This window comes from Lissotriton vulgaris, chromosome 10 (assembly GCF_964263255.1).
Source record: "Lissotriton vulgaris chromosome 10, aLisVul1.2, whole genome shotgun sequence".
Classification (NCBI taxonomy): domain Eukaryota; kingdom Metazoa; phylum Chordata; class Amphibia; order Caudata; family Salamandridae; genus Lissotriton; species Lissotriton vulgaris.
The window spans coordinates 611,530,498-611,550,574 of record NC_141698.1 but is presented as its reverse complement, the minus strand read 5'-3'; the positions used below and the strand labels follow the sequence as shown (position 1 = coordinate 611,550,574).

Here is a 20,077-nt window from a genome sequence, read left to right as displayed (position 1 = left end):
AAGGTCAGCCCTCCTATCTTCATCTGCCCTTGCTGCATGTAGAGCAAGCACTTCTCAGAATTCTTCATTAGCTCTGCACTTGAAGGCTTTTTAGAAAGTCATATGGGTTTTCCCTGTTGGAGGTTGTCTGACCATTTAGGGGTGTCCATGGGGCAAGCAAGGCTATTCGGCCTCAGCGATAGGTGATAAGGTAGGTTTTCTCTGATGTCCAGGGGTCCATCCTACAATGGTTCTGGAAACTGGGCTCTTCAGCACTTTACCCTCCGTGATCATGATGGCGAGCAGTCCCAGGTTTGTCAGGAAGGTAGCATGGGGATGTTTTACCTTGGCACTCAATAAACACGCATTGGTATAATAAATGATGAAAGTACTAATCACCTCAACAGTCTAGCACTTCAATCAACAATGTGCACTATGCATTTTTGTGTCCGAGTGCTAAAGTAGGCTGGTGCCTCTTCTCTCTTTCGACTTTAATCTACTCCCTCACCCCTCATGATCTAGGCTGTTCCTCTCTCCGTCTGGCCCTCGCATTGTTAGACTCGGGTGTAGATTATCCCCACACACTTGTATTAATCCGTTTTTTTAACTTGGTTCACTGTTTCTCACCCAACAAGGCTTTAATTTGATTCATTTAACAAAGAATAGGCAACCCAATAATCCCCCTAGGACTGGGTACAATCAATAACATACTATGCAAATGTCCTAGGAGGAATCATTTATCATCGTTTTATAATTCAAAATGTCACCTGTGTTATGTTAATGTTATGTTAATTATATTTTTATAGCGCACAGATGCCCCAGCCAAGGGGCGTCCTGGCGCTAGACAGGTACTATAACATAACACACAAAGGGAAAAAGAAGAAAGGGGCGGCTACTCGGAAGCGGGAAACAAAAAAGTTTTGATAGCACGCCTGAAGGTGGTCAAATCATTCAGAGCTCGGATGTGCAACGGGAGCGAGTTCCACAATCCCGCAGCAAGCACCCGGTACGAGCGGCCACCCATTCTGCTAAGTTTAAAACGGGGGCAGACTGCTAGGTGAAGAGCCTCTGATCTTAGTGATCTCGGAGGGATGTAGGGAATGAGTAGGTTGGCCAGTGCCGGCGGCGAAGAAAGTTTCATAATTTTAAAGTCCAGACAGAGCACCTTAAACTTGATCCGCTGTCTGACCGGTAGCCAATGTAGGGCCGAGATGGTACCCGACACAGAACAATGTCTGGGAAGACCCACAATGGCCCGCGCCGCGGCATTTTGAACCCTTTGGAGCCTGGATGCCTCAGCCTGGTTTACCCCTATCATCAGCGAGCTGCCGTAGTCCAGCCGGGATAAAATTGATGCCTGGACCACGAGCTGTCGGGTGGGGGGGGTCAAAATATTTCAAGACTGGCCTTATGCCACGCAAGATACCGTAGCAGGTGGCTGCAACCCTCTTCGTGTGGTCTGTGAAGGTGAGCGCAGGATCCAGCCAAATTCCTAGGTTTTTCACTCCAGAAGCTGGGATAGGAATAATGCCCAACTCTGGAGGCCACCACTCCTGTGTAAACCTAATTCAGCTAAAACAAGATAGTCTCAAAATACAATGTTGTATACAAAAAATCGTTTTAAATCCAATTTTAGAGAAATCAATGAATATTCAAACATCCTATACGGCAACAAAAAATACTACTAAATTTATCCACATGTTTCTCAGTAGTAACAATACATCTTTCGCTTGTTATTCATATGGGTCAACAATCCACCATATTGCAAAATTAAACATCTATTTTACAAAAAGATCCCTGCGACCTCCGGGCCGAGGCCGCCATCTTGGACACGAAGCACGGGGGAACCCGGGGTGCGGCATAGCGAAAAGACCGCACGGACCTCCCCGAGAGCCGACAGTCTTGGTGGATAACGGAACTTATCCTATAGACCACGGGCTGCCTGGTGAAACAGAGTGCAAAACCCGTCACATGGTGGCGCGACCGGAGGCGGAGGCGAGCGGGAGCATATCCGGAATCATCTACCACGCAGGCCCCAGCACACGGACTCAACCTCTCGGGGCCCCATGCCCCTCATGCAATGATAAGCTCCGGGACAATCGATCCATGAAGGCGTTACACAACGGCTAAGACCTACGTACAGAGATTGAGCGGCGATTAGTGCTTACCAAGAAGGGCGGGCCGCTTCCGAGACAGACTTCGATCAGTGGCCCTTGAGACCGATCGCCCGCCGCAAGGATTTCTTCTCAACGGTCGCAACATCATTTGGGAACTGATTCCATAACATACGACCTCTGCGGACCGCGGTGGAAGGGTCAGTCAGGATGGCAGGAAAAGGGCCGAAAGGCGGAGCGGCGCAAGCTCGACTTGAAAGATATGCCTACGATAAGTCTACCTCCTCCCCGCCAGACGCGAAACAACAGGCAGGTAAAACCGCGGACACAGCGTGGGGCAAGAAAGCGACCTAGGACGACGTGATGCGGGCCCTCACCCAAGTACAGGCAACAGTGGGGTCGATCTCAGCAGAAATAACTCTCATACGTGCGGACTTCCATAAAGTGACTGAAAAAGTGAATGCAATGTAAGTAGTGACCAAATCGTTGGTGGAAGATGTCTCCGAATTGCAAATAAGTATGGAGCGGATCACGAAAGAAAACAAGGAGCTGCGGAACAAGCTGGATGACCAGGAAGGGCGCTCGAGGCGGAACAACATCCGTATCATAGGGGTTCCGGAATCAGAAGACACAAGGGCGATGGACCTATATGTCGAAGATCTGATCAAGCAAAGCCTTCAGCCCAAGGGTCTCTCCGCCTTCTTTACAGTGGAAAGAGCGCACCGAGTTCCCGGGGGACGCCGAAAACCGGGGCTAACCCAAGGCCGATCATTGCTCGGCTCTTCAATTTCAGAGACAGGGATGCGATCCTACAGGCAGCAAGAACTTCACCCCCCCTCAGGATACAGAACTCCACTCTGGCATTTTTTCCTGACTATACGGTGGAAGTCGCACGTAGAAGGAGAACTTTTTTCGAGGTTAAAAAAGAACTTAGGGCGAGAGAGATTCCCTATTCGATGCTTTTTCCAGCGAGACTGAGGATAGTGGCGGACAATAAAGCATGGTTCTTCGACACTCCGGAGGCAGCTCAGGATTGGCTGGAGGGATGGAGAACAGCAGGCCTGCCTCGCCGTTCCAACAGGTCAAACGAACACCGCAATAACGGACCCCACACGGGATCCCAGACATCTGGGGGAGAGGCAGACTCACACTCACCTCTACACGACGTACCAGAAACAGAAGACAATGAGGACCAATGACTTCCCGATGTGGTCTACCTAGGCCAATAGTGCCGCTGACCGGGGGTGCTGCCATGGACACTGGGCAGAGATCCTCCGTGGTCAAGAAGGGGGGCCGCCGACTCCGGAGAGTCCTTCACCCCAGCGAGCAAGTACTGTGTTTTGGGTGGGGATCGGGCCCTCTGCTGAGTTGGGGGGGCGGGCAGTTTTATGTCCGTTTAGCAGGGGGTCAGGGTGGGGGGGTGTTGGGGGGGCGAGGGGTTTGCATTGTTTAAATTGTTCTACTGGTCATGATTGGAACTATAAGGTACTTACCAACCGAAAGGCGACACATTGGACATGTGCTCGCTCACGAGCACCACGACACACTAAGGTCGGCCACCACAGATACTATGGCACACACCACGCGGGTTGACGCAGATAGGGAGGTAGCCGGGACAGGACAGGTGACACCACTGTGCCTCATGACATGGAATGTTAGGGGTCTGGGGGATAAAGGCAAAAGAGGTTTGGTGCTACACAGTATAAAACGACTAAACCCAGCCCTGGTCCTACTCCAAGAAACACGCTTAACGGGCACAGCAACCAAAGCACTTGACAGGAAGGGCTACAGCATGATTGTACACTCAGAATTCACTAGGGGGTCCCGTGGCACAGGGATTCTGATGCACTGCTCATCGAGATTCATACTCCAGTCCACGAAATCAGACGCACAGGGTCGTTTTCTGAATCGTTTTTGGCCACTATAGGTGTGGCAGGGTATACTCAGACATGAGTCCTTTTCTCACTGCACCATCAGGATTCAAGCAAGCCGGGTCGAAGACGGCTGAAATGCCAGAAACCGGTCCCCGGTAGCTTGTCTCCTTTCTGGTGAAGAATTGGCTTGGTAGTTTAGTCTGCCCTGTTCCCATTATGCACTGGGCCAGGGACAGACTGATTTGCATATAGCCAGGTTCTGAGCTGGGATGGTGCAGTGAGATAAATAACGGTGATGGATCAAGCCCTGATCTTTGGACTGGGTAAGAGTGGTCTGCTGAATTCAGACACTCTGTTCATCACCACCCCCTTTTTTACAGCATGATTGTACACTCAGAATTCACTAGGGGGTCCCGTGGCACAGGTATTCTGATGCACCGCTCATCGAGATTCATACTCCAGTCCACGAAATCAGACACACAGGGTCGTTTTGCGGCGGCGCATGGGCAGTGGGAAGGACGACCGCTCAATGTGGTCTCGATCTATATCCCGCCAGCACTACATGCTGTCGCACTACCAGAATTGGGAAAATTCCTGCTGGACCTCCCAGAGGGTGATCTCATTGTGGGTGGGGACTTCAATGCAGTAGCACACAACACACACGACCGATTCCCGGTGAGAACCCAGTCTCCCGGGCCCTCCCGACTACATGATTTTATGGAGGAGCAAGGCTTGGTGGACCTCTGGCGGCGATTCCACAAAGACGAGCAACAGTACACATTTCATTCAGCGGTCCATGATAGTTTGTCTCGGATCGACTATTTCCTAGCACTGGGACACGGCACCCTCACTATAGAAGACGTACAAATCAAACCACGGGGTGTTTCGGATCACTCTCCCTTGACACTGAGTCTCTCCAACCCTGGACGTACCCGGACACGCATCTACCCGATCTACCCGGGATACCTTAAAGTACCATTAGTAGCGAAAGCACTAAAGATGGAAACAAGGACATACTTCGCTGAGAACGTAGGGTCTGTTAAATCCCCCATTGTCCTGTGGGAAGCGTACAAAACGGTTCTCCGGGGACAGGCTATTTCCACTATCATGAGACCCAAACGAACGCAAAAACTAGAGCTCCTAGACCTAGAAGACAGGCTTGCCAAGGCCAATAGAGAACATGAGACCGACCCGACGAGGGACACGCTCACAGACTTCGTTTGTGTCAGCAGCGTCATACCGATCACATACGCCGCAAGGTAACAGACAATATAGCGACAACAGCCCACAGAATCTACGATGTAGGTGACAAAGCTGGCAGACTTATTGCCTGGTTAGAGAAAAAACGGGAGGGGCAAAGGGCTATCCTACACTTGAGAGATCCTGCAGGGGTATTACAAACTCATCCCTCATTGATAGTAGAACTTCTGGCAGATCACTTTCTAACAGTATACTCCCCTGAATTCGAAGTTACTCGAGAGATGGCGGAGGCGTCTCTAGAAGGAATACCCACCCGCAACTTGTCACAGGACAACAGACGAGTTGGAAATGGACCTGACTGCCGAAGAGCTACAGATAGCCATCAATGCACTACACTCGGGGAAAGCGTTAGGTCCCAAAGGGATACCGATTGAATGGTATAAGACCAAGTCGGAAACGCTTGCGACCCCCCTACTAGATATGTTTAAGGCCAGCCTGGAGCAGGGACAGTTGCCGCCCGACCAACGCGCAGCGACTATAATAGCAATACCAAAACCCGGCAAGCCACCTGAGGACTGCGGGTCATACCGCCCGATATCTATACTTAATGCTGAGAGTAAGATCTTAGCTAAAGTTCTAGCCAACAGACTGTTACCTCATTTGGCGCACCTAATACATCCTGATCAATCCGGATTCATGCCGCACAGGAGTACGGCGATGAATCTTAGACGCCTACACGGCGTGATGGCACGGGCTCCATTACTGTCAGAACCAGCAGCTATCCTGTCACTTGACGCCAAAATGGCGTTTGACCTGGTGGAATGGCGATACCTCTTTGCGGTTCTGGAGCATATGGGTTTCGGCCCAAAATTTGTAGCATGGATCAGACTTTTGTATAAAAACCCAGTAGCCAGGGTGACAGCAAATGGCCACCTCTCGAGAGAAATACCACTAGCGAGGGGAACGAGACAAGGGTGCCCACTCTCGCCGCTCCTGTTCGCTTTGGTTCTGGAGCCCTTAGCCACCATCATCAGGTCTACACAGTTACTGAAGGGCATACGGTGGGGAGGCGACTGGGAAGACAGGGTGTCATTATATGCCGATGACATGTTGATCTATCTAACGGACTTAGCAACGGGTATTCCGGTGCTGCTGGCCTTGTGTGAGAGGCACGGCACAGCCTCAGGGTACAAAATAAATTGGACAAAAGCTGTGCTCTATATGCTTCACGGCACGCCGCCGATCTTAAGTGCGGACTGCCCATTACTATTAGAATCCACCTCCTTTAAGTACCTAGGGATCCAAATTACACGAGATCATGCGACCTTTCAGGACTTAAATCTTAGGCCGCTGCTTGACAGACTTAAATCAGACGTGCGTCACTGGAAGACCCTCCCATTAACACTGTTGGGCAGAGCCGCACTTTTCAAAATGATGGCGTTACCCCGTTTTCTATATGTCCTGGAAAATACGCCAATGTTGGTCCCATCATCGTTCTTTCGACAACTGTCGACTCAACTGTCCAGCCTACTGTGGTGAAACGGACCAGCCAGGGTGGCACATGTGAAATTGATTCGAGACTGGTATAGTGGGGGGATAGCGCTCCCAAACTTGGAACTGTATTACTGGGCAGCCCACCTCAAAGTGATTAACCAGTGGATACACAGGCCACAGGACGATCCGGCATATATGGCCGATAGGAGGCAGTTAGGGACAAACACGCTTCTGGCCCCACTCTACAATAAAGGATTGATGACAAAACTCAGCGGCCCAACTAAACATACTGTGACACTATGGCACACGGCCCAAACCCGACTGAAATGGGAGGGAGTAGTTACACGACTCACACCCCTATGGGACTCCAGAATTTTGGGGAATCTAAGACACAGTAAAGGCTTCGAACAATGGGACAATATTGGGATATCCACGGTGGGTGATATGTGGACGAAGGATGGGGTGGTTCCATTTGAGACCCTGAGGGAACAGTACGAATTGGGCATTACTGAAACATACCGATACATACAGATTCGTCACGCACTACTGTCAGCAATAGAACCAGGCACTAATGTCCCAGAATCAGCCCCATTGGAGGACCGTCTACTTACAGACTACATGGAGGCCAGTGCTACCTCCCTCACTTACCGTAAACTCATAAACAACCTACCTGACCCGTTGCAGAAATTGAAGGAAAAGTGGGAGGGGGAAGTAGGAGACCTAGATGAGACGGAATGGAATGCAGCGCTGGCGTCGCCTAAGGAAGCTGGCATCTCATCAAGATTTAGACTGGTGCAATTTAAAATATTGCACCGAGTATACTATACACGCACCACTCTACACAAAATCCACAGAGCAGACCACCCCTACTGCCTGCGACACTGCGGAGAGGAGGGCACATTGTATCACACCCTATGGTCCTGTCCCAATATGGTGGACTATTGGCGGAGAGTAACACGCACGATGGCCCAAACCTTACAAATCCCGATAACACCTGACCCCCGAGTTTGTCTGTTGAATGTGTGGGGCCCAAACGACTTGACATCATATGGGAGGCAATGGGTGGTCATCGGCACGATGTTAGCTAAGCGAGATATAGCGCAGAAATGGGGATCATCCGAGACACCGACCCTGGTGCAGTGGTGCCGGAATATGGACATGCTGATGGTGGTGGAACGGGCAGTGTACCAACAGAGAGCCAACCCACGTAAATGGAACAAAATATGGACACCTTGGAACACATATAGGGGGGAGCTGTGTGAGCCATTGCCAGAAGAGGAAGACATGGATAGCTCAGGGGATGAGGAGGAAACCGGGTAGGGGGGAATGGATTGTGGAAAGGGGTGCTGACAGGGTAATCCCAGAGTCTGCCGGACTAGTAGGGTTGGCATAATAGTTCTGCAAATTGTGGTATTAACGGCCTTGCCCATTGTAAAGGTTGATTTGAATACTCTACTTAATCTATCTAAAATGTACCAACTATCCAATCAATGACCTTAAAGTTAAGAGTTGTTTATTAAACAAAAAAGAAAAAAAGTTGCACTATTGGTTGACTGCAGCAGAATGTTGACGCTGCAGCCGACGAAGGAATATGACTGTGATTATTACTATGTGATGCAACAATAAAAACAAATCAAAAAAAAAAAACATCTATTTTACATTGCTTTTGTTATGCCTTGCAATGTATAAGTGTAACAAAAAGATGTACTATCGTCAACGTTTCGGTCTCTGTAACAGTCTACCAGATTCCCGAGACCATCTTCAGGACGGAAGTGTTGCACAAAGAGTCTAGTACAATAAAAATACAAATACAACACAATATGTAAAGAGACGAAACCATATGCATGCATCTTCTGCTCACCACCCAGACGAAACAGGGAGACCAATAGTGTTACGTGATAAACACCAAAAATCAGAGTGCCACACATAAACAATATAAAGTGCCACTGCATCACCAAACCATGAGTGACATAATTCACAGTTGATTCAAAACCACAATGGCATTAGTCCTATCCACTCCATCTCAGCTGTCACCTTTTGGCCAAAGCACAGCATGTTTGGGCAGACCACTATAATATTCCTATACCACCACCAAAAAACGCCTTAAACTGTAGTAAGACTGTATATACCAGTCTTCTTACCTCCAACAAATTTGGCCAGTCTGAAACAAGAAAAAAATGAATTTGAGTAACCTGTTTCCAAGACAAACACGTCTACATACAATTAGGGTAGCTAGGATACTTACAAATGGGCAGTGTATTTGTTATTCAATATCCTGCCAAACAAAACAAAACCAGAACAATCAATTAGTCCCTACAAAACCTCATGGGACTGACATAGGCTCACAAGCTCCGTTATTAAAGTTAAAACCCACTTACTTAAAAAGGAACCTACGTCGCTTGATTCTCTGCCAGACTTGAAAGACCGAGTACCGCAGCCCCGGCAATGACCTCATGAGTCTTGCCGTCAGCTTCACGTATCTTGGTAGCCATCTTAGAAAAGTATCAGATGGCTTCAAAAGCTCATCCCCGCTCGTATTCTGTCGGCCTCACTAGATGTACAGCGCGCAATGCCGGCTCCAAACACCACAAAATGCCCATCTAAGCGTCAAACACAAGTAAACATACTGATTCAGGTATTAGCAAGTTCTACCCCACCAGGACGAAGAATTTATTCTTTAGTACCAAAATCGAAGGGAAAAGCCAAATAGACTGCTGGGACCACCCAAAAAGCGGTCAACTATAAATTGTACATTATATACTAGCAAACCAGGCTGAAAGAGTAAAACAACTCTGAGAGCAGGGAATCTCAACCCACCTGACTCTTGGTCCTATGTACTTATAGGTTGGCGATCTTGAGTGTATCGAATCAGATATGCTATAATAGCTAAAATACTCAACATAGCCAATCTAGCATACATGTCCGTACCGATTTAGATCCTTATGACTAAAGACCCAAAGTACGATCTTCGTCCTCCTGTACCATAATCACAATTAGTTAATACAAAAAAAGCTCACGCCTCCATGAGCTATTAAAGTGTTGCCAGTGTATGCCACTGAACAAATGAGTTCAATCCATTTTCCACAGTCTTACAGGACCAAATCCATCTGTTTTCTTTGAGTGTGAGCAGCTGATCAATGTTTTGTTGTCTCTTCGTACCTTTAACACTTTCAAGTACAAACCATTTCATGTCAGGAGTATGTACATTTTGTATGTAATGCTCAATCAAAGGTGCAGTCAGCACTTTACAGCGTATCCGTGATTGGTGTTGCATAATGTGTTTTTTCACCCCTTGTGTTGTTTTCCTGATGTAAAAAAGGGAGCATGAACATTGTATGCAATAAATTACATTTCTTGACAAACAATTGGTATGTTGTTGTAAACACCATTCTTTACGTTTCACATTACATGTTTTCTTCACGCTTGTAGTAGCGCAAGCTGCACAATTACCACACGGGTAATGCCCTGTTACTGTTGTCAAACCCCACATATTTTGAATCGAGGCTGGAATTGGTTCATTGTATGCTCTAACTAGATAATCTCTTAGATTCCTCCCTCTTTTGAAAGCAAACCGTGGGTGATTTAGATGTGGTTCCACTTTCTTTATAAGGTACCAATTTTTCAGAATAATTATTTTGATTGTATTAGATTCGGTCCCGAATGTGGTAAAGCAAGTAATTGTGTCAGATGGATTATCTGATTGTAGTTCAGTTTCTTTATACAGTAGTGCCTGTCAATCGTAATACCATGCTTGTTTCATTGCATGTTTCACTAATCTGTATGGATAACTCCTCATCACCTGTTTTGCCATTAGCACTTTTGCCTCACTAAAATAATCCTCCCTCCTGGTACAGTTGCGTTTAATCCGCAAAAACTGACCAAAAAGGAGGTTATCTCGCAAATTGCGCGGATGATGGCTATTGTATTTCAATAGCGTGTTTCTAGCTGTGGGTTTTGTATAAAGGCTAACAGCTAAAATACCTCCATCATTCCAAATTCTGAAGTCCAAAAAACGCATACTGTATTGATTACTTTCCATAGTGAACTGTAGGTTCACATTCTGCTGATTGAGCCAGGAAAGAAAATCCTGTATTTCTTCTTGAGTACCTATGTACCTTAAATAGTTTTTTATATGTGCACTGAAGGGAGTAAATTATCATCTCTTCAAAGGAGGCGACATACAAGTTTGCTATGTCCAGTGCAAAAATAGCACCCATAGTCGCACACTTTTATTTGGCCCAAAAAATCTCCATTAAGCAAAAAATAATTCTGTTCGAGGGCGATTCCAGTATAATCTACAATAAATTCACTTGAAACCTGATGTTGGTGTTGACTTGTGTTTAATATATCCTTGATCACATCGAGAGCTTCTCCCTGGGGTACGCATGTATAAAAGCTCTCTATATCCATTGTGACGAGAATATTATTTACTACGTCATATGGCTAACCTTCAAGTTTGGTAATGACATCAGTGCTATCCTTAGTGTAGGATCTTGTCTTGGGAACAACAGATTGCATAAAACAATCCACATATTCTGCCAATGGTTGCAAGAATGACTGGCAGCCCGCAACAATTGGTCTACCCGGAGGGTGCAGGCTGTCCTTATGAATCTTTGGTAGCGTGTAAAATGCCGATGTCATAAAATCTTTTTTATTTAAATAGTCAAATTCTTTCTTGCTCAACCAAAGACCTTCAAGTCCTTGGAAGGTCAAATGTAGAATTTCTTTCCTGATTCTGTCTGTAGGATCTCTAGCTAATTTGACATAATTCACTTTGTTGTTAAGTTGTCGTAGAATTTCCTCATCATAATCAATTTTATCCTGTAAGATAATACTACCCCCCTTATCAGCTAGTTTCACAATTACATCATCCCTGCTGGCAAGGGTTTTCAGAGTGAATTGTTGATCTTTAGAGAAATTATATTTCGTATACTTTCTTTGCTGGAACATCTGCTCTAACTCCGTCAGTATGACATTTTCAAAAGTAATCAGTTCTTTAGGCATAAGATTAGCTGCTGGAAAAAACGTGGACTTACATTTTAAACCACTCACATTATTTTGCATTGGTGATCGATTTTTGCTGAAGAAGTGTTTGAGTCTTAGTCTTCTAAAGAATCAGTATACTTCAACATGTCGTAAAAGGGTCATTTCTATGTGTCAGAACAAAAGATAAACCATTGCTCAACAACTTGATTTCTTTTGAGCTCAATACATGAGATAAGTTTAAGATCGGGAAAATTTCCATGGTGGGATCGGAATTTAGTCCTCATCTCAGTATTATTCTCTCTCAGTGGGTTTACCATTCGTAATAGCTGTCGCGGGTTTGGCTTAAACCGGGGGTGTACTGATTCCTGAACCAGCCTCTCCTCGTGTTCCGAATCTGACCACGCTGTGGCAGTTGGGCCCTCGACAAAAAAGATAGATTATGTCCTCTCCCAAACCTATAATTAATTGGGTGTGTCCCCACAACTATTGTTCACGTCTGAACTAGAAGATGCTGTATCTGAAAAAGTAGTATGCTTAGGAATCCAGTTTGATTGATTCGGATTTTGCTGGAAAAAATGTTTTTTGAGATAAGGGTAAGTACGTTCTCTACTATAGTTTTTAATATCTTTCTGAATAATAATAACCCCGAGTGGGATGGGTATGCTCAGACGTGAGTCCCATGCTCTCCACACTACTGGAGTCAAGCTATCCTGGCTGAAGACGGCTGATAGCCAGAAACCGGTCCTAGGATGCTTGATTCCGGTCCAGGAAAGACATGACTTGGCAGTTCGGGCTGAAGTGTTCCCATGAGGCACAGGGTCAAGGCTGATTTCCATATGGCCATGTCTGAACTGGGGTGGTGTGGAGTGCAAAAAAACGATGGAATTAGGCCCAGATCTCTGTACTAGGGTTAATGTAGGACATTGTTCTGCATTCTGTCCATCAACTGTTGTTTTTACATTCTAGGATCGCAGCTGTGGGGAGTGCTAGATCTTCTCACAGCTGGTCTGGTGGGTGCTCAGTGCAGCTTCTCTCAAGCTGTATGCGTCTGGAATGTTGCAGCCATGCATGGCTGGCTTTGAGCAAATGGTCAGGACTCACTAGTTGGATGGTGGACAACTGCTTTAAGTGCTCCAAGTCTCATATTGCACTGCAGCTCTGGACCTTATTGCGACTGGGTGCAGGTGCAGATTCTTTGGCCGCATCTTCACAGTTCATTGGTGGTTCAGAATTCAGGTGCAGCAGTTCAGGTCAAACTGCAACTTCACAACCAGGTTCTGCGTCATAAGTCAAGCCACCAAATCTCAGTATGGGCTCAGTGGCTCAAGACTTGGCTTAACTTCTTGAGTCCCGCTTGGAATTGTGGTGGAGGTTCTGGGGGCCCACAGAGTATTCCTCTTTTGCAGACCCATTACACTGGTGTCACACTGCAATTCACTCAGATTTTACAGTGAGTACTCCTGCAACATTAGCGGGCTTCTTCGCACTCTCAGCATGCAGTCTGGTTTCTGGGCGGGTGAATGGCTCTTCATCAAGGGTCCCCTCACCTCTGGTAAGCTGTCTGTCGGGCACACACCAGCACTGGTTGCACAACGGTTCTTAGAGCACTTTCTTCCTTGGTCATTGAGAACTTTCAACTGCAATAAGTGGATCACGGAGTCCCTCTATCTTATCAGAGCAGCCAGGAGATATGTATCCACAGTCTCTACTTTCAGAACCGATTCAAGATAATTTTCCTTTCAAATGTCATTTGTAGGCTAGTCTCCAGACACAGGCCTCTATCTCTCTCACTCTCTCACTCTCTCTCTCTCTCTCTCGCTCTCTCAGAATAACATCCAGCCTGGGGTACGCACTATAGAGGCACTGAATATAATCTGCAAAATTGATGCAGGGTTCTGGAAAAGGCAAAGCGGCAAGCCTCACTCAAAGGTGCCTCTTCACTTTACATAACATAGTCTCCATTCCCTTCTTTCACCCCGCACTCTACTAAATGGCAGTCCTTCAGAAAGACTGATCCACAGCTCCTTGCTCAGCAACAAGCCAATGAAAATAGTGCCTAGATCTTCTTTCCCTAGCTTCAAGAATGTCAGCAAAACACTTCCATTGTCTGGGAAAACAACCTCACCTCCATCTTGTGCAAAAGGCCAGGCCATGGACATCCTTACTGGATCCCAAAGGCCTCCATTACTGTACCTTGCATACATTGTGTATGTAGCCTGTGTGGTACATGCATAGACATTAACACATACATTAGGGCTAGTAGGCTTCCACTCCAGTGACAAAGATTTTTAAAAATCTGGTCAAAACTATGGGTTTACAGAAGACGGTCCACTGCCACTATCACTGTGTTAATGCCCTGAAAGGGACAGTAGTCCACTGTTTGATCAATGATACCATGCTTCATGCCCCCAATCCTCCCCCTCTTCTCCCCTCCCCCAAACGGGTCACAGGGCAGATCCAAAACCTCACCCATCTGAAAGCACAAGCTTAAGTCTCCTCTCACACACAAGATTAGTGTGAGACTAAGACCAAAGTAGAAAACCATGATACCAGATACATGTAGTCAGCAATTCTGTGCTTGGTGGAATTTAGTATTTTTAGTAGGTAACATTTTAGCCAAGATAGTTAGTGAATTTAATTGTGATTCCTTGACCTCTGGGTCCAAGGTAGCACTCTCCCTTGCAGCTCCGCCTAACAGCCAGACCGCTCGAGTCAGAGCCCTCTCCCAACAGGGTTCGAGCCGGCATTGTAACGTTTCTGTGATATTTTCCTGACTGCTGCTTAATGTTTTGCCCTGACTCCTGCTTTTGCTTATTGTTTTTCTCTTTACTGCATTTTTCTGTGCCCCGCGTCCCTTGTGTATACTTTTCCCGCCGCTGCTGCCCCTGTGGCCCGCCCCCGATCCAGCCCCGCTCCCGACTCCCCACCTCTGCTCCCGCCCCCCTCGCCTACTAAATGGTAACCGCTGCGCATGATTCCTTGACCTCTTGGTCCAAGGTAGCACACTCCCTTGCAGCCCCGCTTAACAGCCGAACTGCTAGAATCAAAGCCCTCTCCCAACAGTGTTCGAGCCGGCACCCTAACGTGTCTGTGGTATTTTCCTGACTACTGCTTATTGCTTTGCCCTGACTGCTGTTTATTGTTTTGCTTATTGTTTTTCCTCTCTTTACTGCATTTTTCGGTGCCCCCGCGTCTCTTGTGTATACTTTTCCCACCCCTGCAGTCCCGCCCCCCAATCCAGCCCCGTTTCCACCCCCCCCTCTACTCTCGCCCCCCTCGCCTACTAAATGGTGACCGCTGCAGGCAAGCGCGCATGATTCCTTGACCTCTGGGTCCAAGGTAGCACACTGCCTTGTAGCTCTACCTAACAGCCGGACCGCTCGAGTCAGAGCCCTCTCCCAGCAGGGTTCGAGCCTGCACCGTAAAGTTTGTAGTATTTTCCTGACTACTGCTTATTGTTTTGCCCGGACTGCTGCATATTGTTTTTTCTCTCTTTACTGCATTTTCTGTGCCCCGGGTCTCTTATGTATACTTTTTCCACCTCTGCTGCCCCTGCGGCCCCGTCCCCTGATCCAGCTCCTCTCCCGCCTCCCCACCTCTGTTCCCGCCACCCCTCGCCTACTAAATGGCGACCGCTGCGCCGTCATACCACTGGAGTGCATAAGGCTCACCTGAGGCAAGCCCATCTGCTCTCGACCAGCGCCAGGAATCCCGGTTCTCCGAGACCCCACCACTACAACTCCGCCACCCTCCACGCTCTCAACCACTGAGGCTACGCCGACTGCGGAAGATCATCGCCAACCACGACCCACGGGCAGTTCTCGTTCAGACCCTGCCGAAGATTCATCACCGTTGACCCGGCTCCCGAATCCGCCGAAGGGCCACCTAATCCACGCTCCACCGGAACCCTGATGTGCATCCTTCTCAACGTGCGCTTCCTGCACTGACAACCATTAAAATCTGGGACCTGATTGACACCCTCTCGCCCGATGTTGCATTCTTCATGGAAACCTGGACCAACGCTACCTCCGGCTCTGACATTGCCATGGCCATCCCAGATGGCTACAATATCCAGAAAAAGTCCTGCCACACCGCCCGGGAGGAAGACTCTCCATCGCACACAAGACCCCCCTCCGACTCTCCACATCCAGCACGAGTGACACCCACTCCAACGCAGAACACCTTCACTTTCAGATCCAGACCAGCCCCAGGACCACACTACGCGGCACCCTCATGTACAGACCGCCAGGACCTAGCGCCCAGCCCGCACCCCACGTCATCACTTCCACTGGCTACATTGTACTCGGGGACCTGAGCTTCCACCTCGACGATGACCCAGACTCCACCACTCTCCTCAAGAACCTCGCCTACCCCAGACTGAAGCAGCTCGTCCGCACACCCACCCACAGAGCGGGTCACACCCTCGACCCCATGTTCGCAGGAGGATCAAACATCCGTTTAAGCCACACCACCCAGCCCCTCAGGACGGACCACCACTGTGTCCATTTCACCTTCGACACCACCACCGCACCCAAGCCCGCCCCGTGCCCGCCGCGATGGAAATGGGGTAAGGTCACTGAGGAACACCTCAACACCGCCCTCCTCCAAGACCCCCCCCCAGCACCATGACCGACACCAACTCCGCAGCCAGGGAATTTCACCGCTGGGTCTCTTGCTGCGCCGACAAGCTGGCACCTCGCCGCCACCTCGCCAAACAACGCCCTCTGAAGGCTGCCTGGTTCACCACATATCTCCAAGAAGCCAGATGCTCCTGCAGACGCCTAGAGAAAAATTGGTGGAACCAGAAGACCACAGAAGCATGGAACAACCACAAGAGCACCCTGAAGAAATACCATCGCTTATAAGAGACACCAAACGGACCTTAATAAGAGACAAAGTCAATACGAACGCAACCAACGTCAAGGAACTGTTCAACGTCATTCAGCAGTTCGCAAAACCCACCTGCGAAACCACGGCCATCACACCCTCCCAGGAACTCTGCGCCAAACTGAGCTCCTACTTCCACCTGAAGATCAAGGCCCTTCATGACAACTTCAAAGAGCCAGCACAAGACAACACCCTACTACCCACCACCGCCGAGAAGCCGACCATCACATCCTGGGCCCCCGTGTCCTTAGAGCTCATCACCGCAACCATGAAGACAACTCACTCAGGAGCCCCAACGGACCCCTGCCCCCCCTCACATCTTCCACAGGGCCACCGCTGTCATCACACCCGAACTAAGACGTACAATCAAATCTTCCCTCAGTTCCGGCATCTGCACCCAGATGATTGGAAACGTGCGGAGGTGAACAGACCTGAAGAACGACCAACCCATCTCTCTCCTCCCCTTCGCAGACAAAGTCACTGAGAGACTTGTGAACGCCCAGCTGATCACCTAGACAAGGGACACACCACGGCCCTCATCCTTCTAGACCTATCCGCAGCCTTCGGCACCTTCTCACATTGCACGCTAGCCGCCAGACTCCACGACGCAGGGATACAAGGAGCCGCCCTCGAATAGATCTAATCCTTCCTCTCCAGCAGAACCCAGAGGATCAGACTTCCCTCCCCCCTCTCCGAACCCACTGACATCAACTGCAGAGTACCCCAAGGATCCGACACTCTTCAACATCTACATGGCCCCCATAACCGCCATCGTCAGACAGCATGGGCTCAGCATCGCATCCTACGCCGACGACACCCAGCTCATCCTTTCCCTCACGAAGAACCCTGAAGACACCAGACTCAGTTTTCAAGAAGGAATGAGGATCGTGGCAGCCTGGATGAAGGACAGCTGCCTGATCTCAACTCTGAGAAGACAGAGGTCCTCCTCCTCGGACCATGCACCTCCGCCTGGGACAACACCTGGTGGCCCTCGGGAGCCCACCCACCTCGACAGACCCTGCTCGGAACCTCTGCATCATCCATGACTCCTCCCTCGCCATGAACCGCCAGATCAACGCTGTCACTTCAACTGCCTCTGCATCCTCCGTAAGACCTTCAAGTGGATACCCCCTGACTGCAGATGGACCGTCACCCACGCACTCATGACCAGCACACTGGACTACAGCAACGCCCTCTACGCTGGAATCAACAAAACTCTTCTACACAAACTCCAAGCCATCCAGAATGCCGCAGCCAGACTCGTCATTGAAAGACCGCGCCACAAGCACATGACCCAACACCTACGAGGCCTCCACTGGCTCCCCGTCGAGAAGAGGGTTACCTTCAAACTCCTCACCCACGCCTACAAATCCCTCAACATCGGACCCAAATACCTCAACGACAGAGTATGTTTCCTCGTTCCCAAAAGGAACCTCTGCTCCGCCGACCTCGCCCTGGCAGAGGTCCCCCGCATCTGCCGAGACAGAACCGGCGGGAGAGCCTTCTCCTACATCGCAGCCAGGACCTGGAACGAGCTCCCTGGTAACATCAGATGTTCTTCGGCCCTGCACGTATTCAGGAAGGACCTCAAGACCTGGCTCTTCGACTGATCCAGATCTGCTACCTCCTCCCCCCCCCCCTTTCCCCCAGCGCCTTGAGACCCTCATGGGTGAGTATCGCGTGTTACAAACCCCTGATTGATTGAATGATGTCTTTACTACTGAGCATAACATGTTTTTACATACGTATAAGGTTGTCTTTGCCTTCACTTATCTTCTCCATTAGCTAATCTCATGTTTTTTTATGAAACAAACTGTTACCTTCTTTCTTTACCAGTCCCATGACATCTGTTGAATAATCCTTTGCATGTTTTGAATGCTAAACAGTGTCTTAAGTATTATTTATTAAAATAACTAAACCTTTGAGACACTCAAAGCAACATTTTTAACCTGTGGTACTATAGATGTGGAAGTTTCTGAGTTTAAGCAAGTAATTTCCAAGTTGATAGTTTAATAAATGCAACTACCACTGCTCTGTTTAGGGATAGCCCCATTTCTGAAGTCTGTTGCTCTTATGTGGCGTTGAGCCCACACTTTCTTTAAACACCACTGCCAAGATAGATTCTGAAACTGCTTAGTGAGTTTATCAATGGTTTGCTTATGTAGATTTTCTCCTTCTTTCGCTCCTCTCTTATAGGTACTACTAGTAACTGTATCCCACTATTTATGAAATAATGGCAATCATATGATCAAGAAGCTATGGTTTCTTATCTGTGATTGTTTTTCTCCATTATGGACCTTTTTATTGTTCATGCCTTACCTGCCCAACTGCAGCTATGTTTGAGAAATCCATTGTCTTGTGGGGTGTATTGAGTAGAACTGGCGTACTCAGGCAGGCATGGGTGAAGCACCTAATTTGCTTTACAACCTCTTTCCGCTTAGATTTAAAAACAGTAGATTGCACACATTTATTAATTTGTTTTTTATATGTCCAAAGATAATTGGATTTTAAATATTATTTTTTACGTGTTCTGTGAGCCTTCTGCATCCATGGGAACATCCTGACATTCATCAATAATGGTGGTATCCCATGATGGAGAAGTAAGAACAGGTGATAGGTTTTATGGTATGTAAGTAAGTAGTACGATGTATGGCCTATAAATGCTTGGAAAAATACAACCTACTAGCACTTGAATGCAGAGCAGTTGTCCTTGGTACAAATACACGTAGCTAGCCGTTATTTGTTAAAAGAACTATTAAAACATACTATAAATCTGCATATGTATTGTTATGTACTAGCAGTCTTTAGATGATTTTGTCTGTTGTAGGTCTGCTGGGAGATATAGCACAAAAGATACATTCTTGTTAAACTCCGACACATGCTTTTTTTCCTAAATCCGCATTCGTCGTAGGCAAGTGGAACCTCTACTGATTTATAATCCATGGGATCTGTATTACACAGCTTTATCCACTTGTAGCATATAACTGTCAGACTTACTTTATGCTTCTGTCTCTGTAAGAATGAACTTACTCCACATAACCGTTAAACTAATTAACATGTTATAAATCATGACATCCTGTCAAGTGTTTTACATTAAGATGTCCACCGTTACTGCCCAGGGAAACTTGTCCCCGCTCACTATAACGAGTAGGCCCCTAAATGTATGCACTGTTGCTTGCTTTGCATATAGCTGATTGTACCAGTGATGCAGATATGTTATTGCCTCTTAATTCTTTGAGAGGAACTGCTGATAAGTCTTGATGTTTGCTCATTCAAGATTAAGAATGTACAGTCAGCTGTTGCAGTTGATTGACTATTACAATACAAGCTATGTTTATTTTGATAATTACATGAGCAGTTCTTGATTTTGTTTATTTTTATATGCAGGCATGTAAAGTTGAAGATCTTGGAAAAGTAGAATTTGAGGAAGAAATTAAGAAAAGATTTAAAATGGTGTACGTTCCAAACTGGTTTTCAGTAGATCTAAAAACTGGGGTAAGAAGCTGCTTGCTGCACCTATTTCTAGTTATGCCTCCAACTATC

General features: G+C 47.7%; 1 protein-coding gene across 1 annotated transcript in view; it reads left to right on the top strand.

The window, feature by feature from the left end:
- The window catches only part of WDR48 (WD repeat domain 48), a 535,194-nt gene that overhangs the window by 291,654 nt on the left and 223,463 nt on the right, over window positions 1–20,077 (top strand). The window contains exon 12 of the mRNA XM_086941452.1: window positions 19,922–20,029. Coding sequence (XP_086797578.1) covers window positions 19,922–20,029 — 108 coding nt within the window. The remainder of the gene's footprint in view (window positions 1–19,921; window positions 20,030–20,077) is intronic.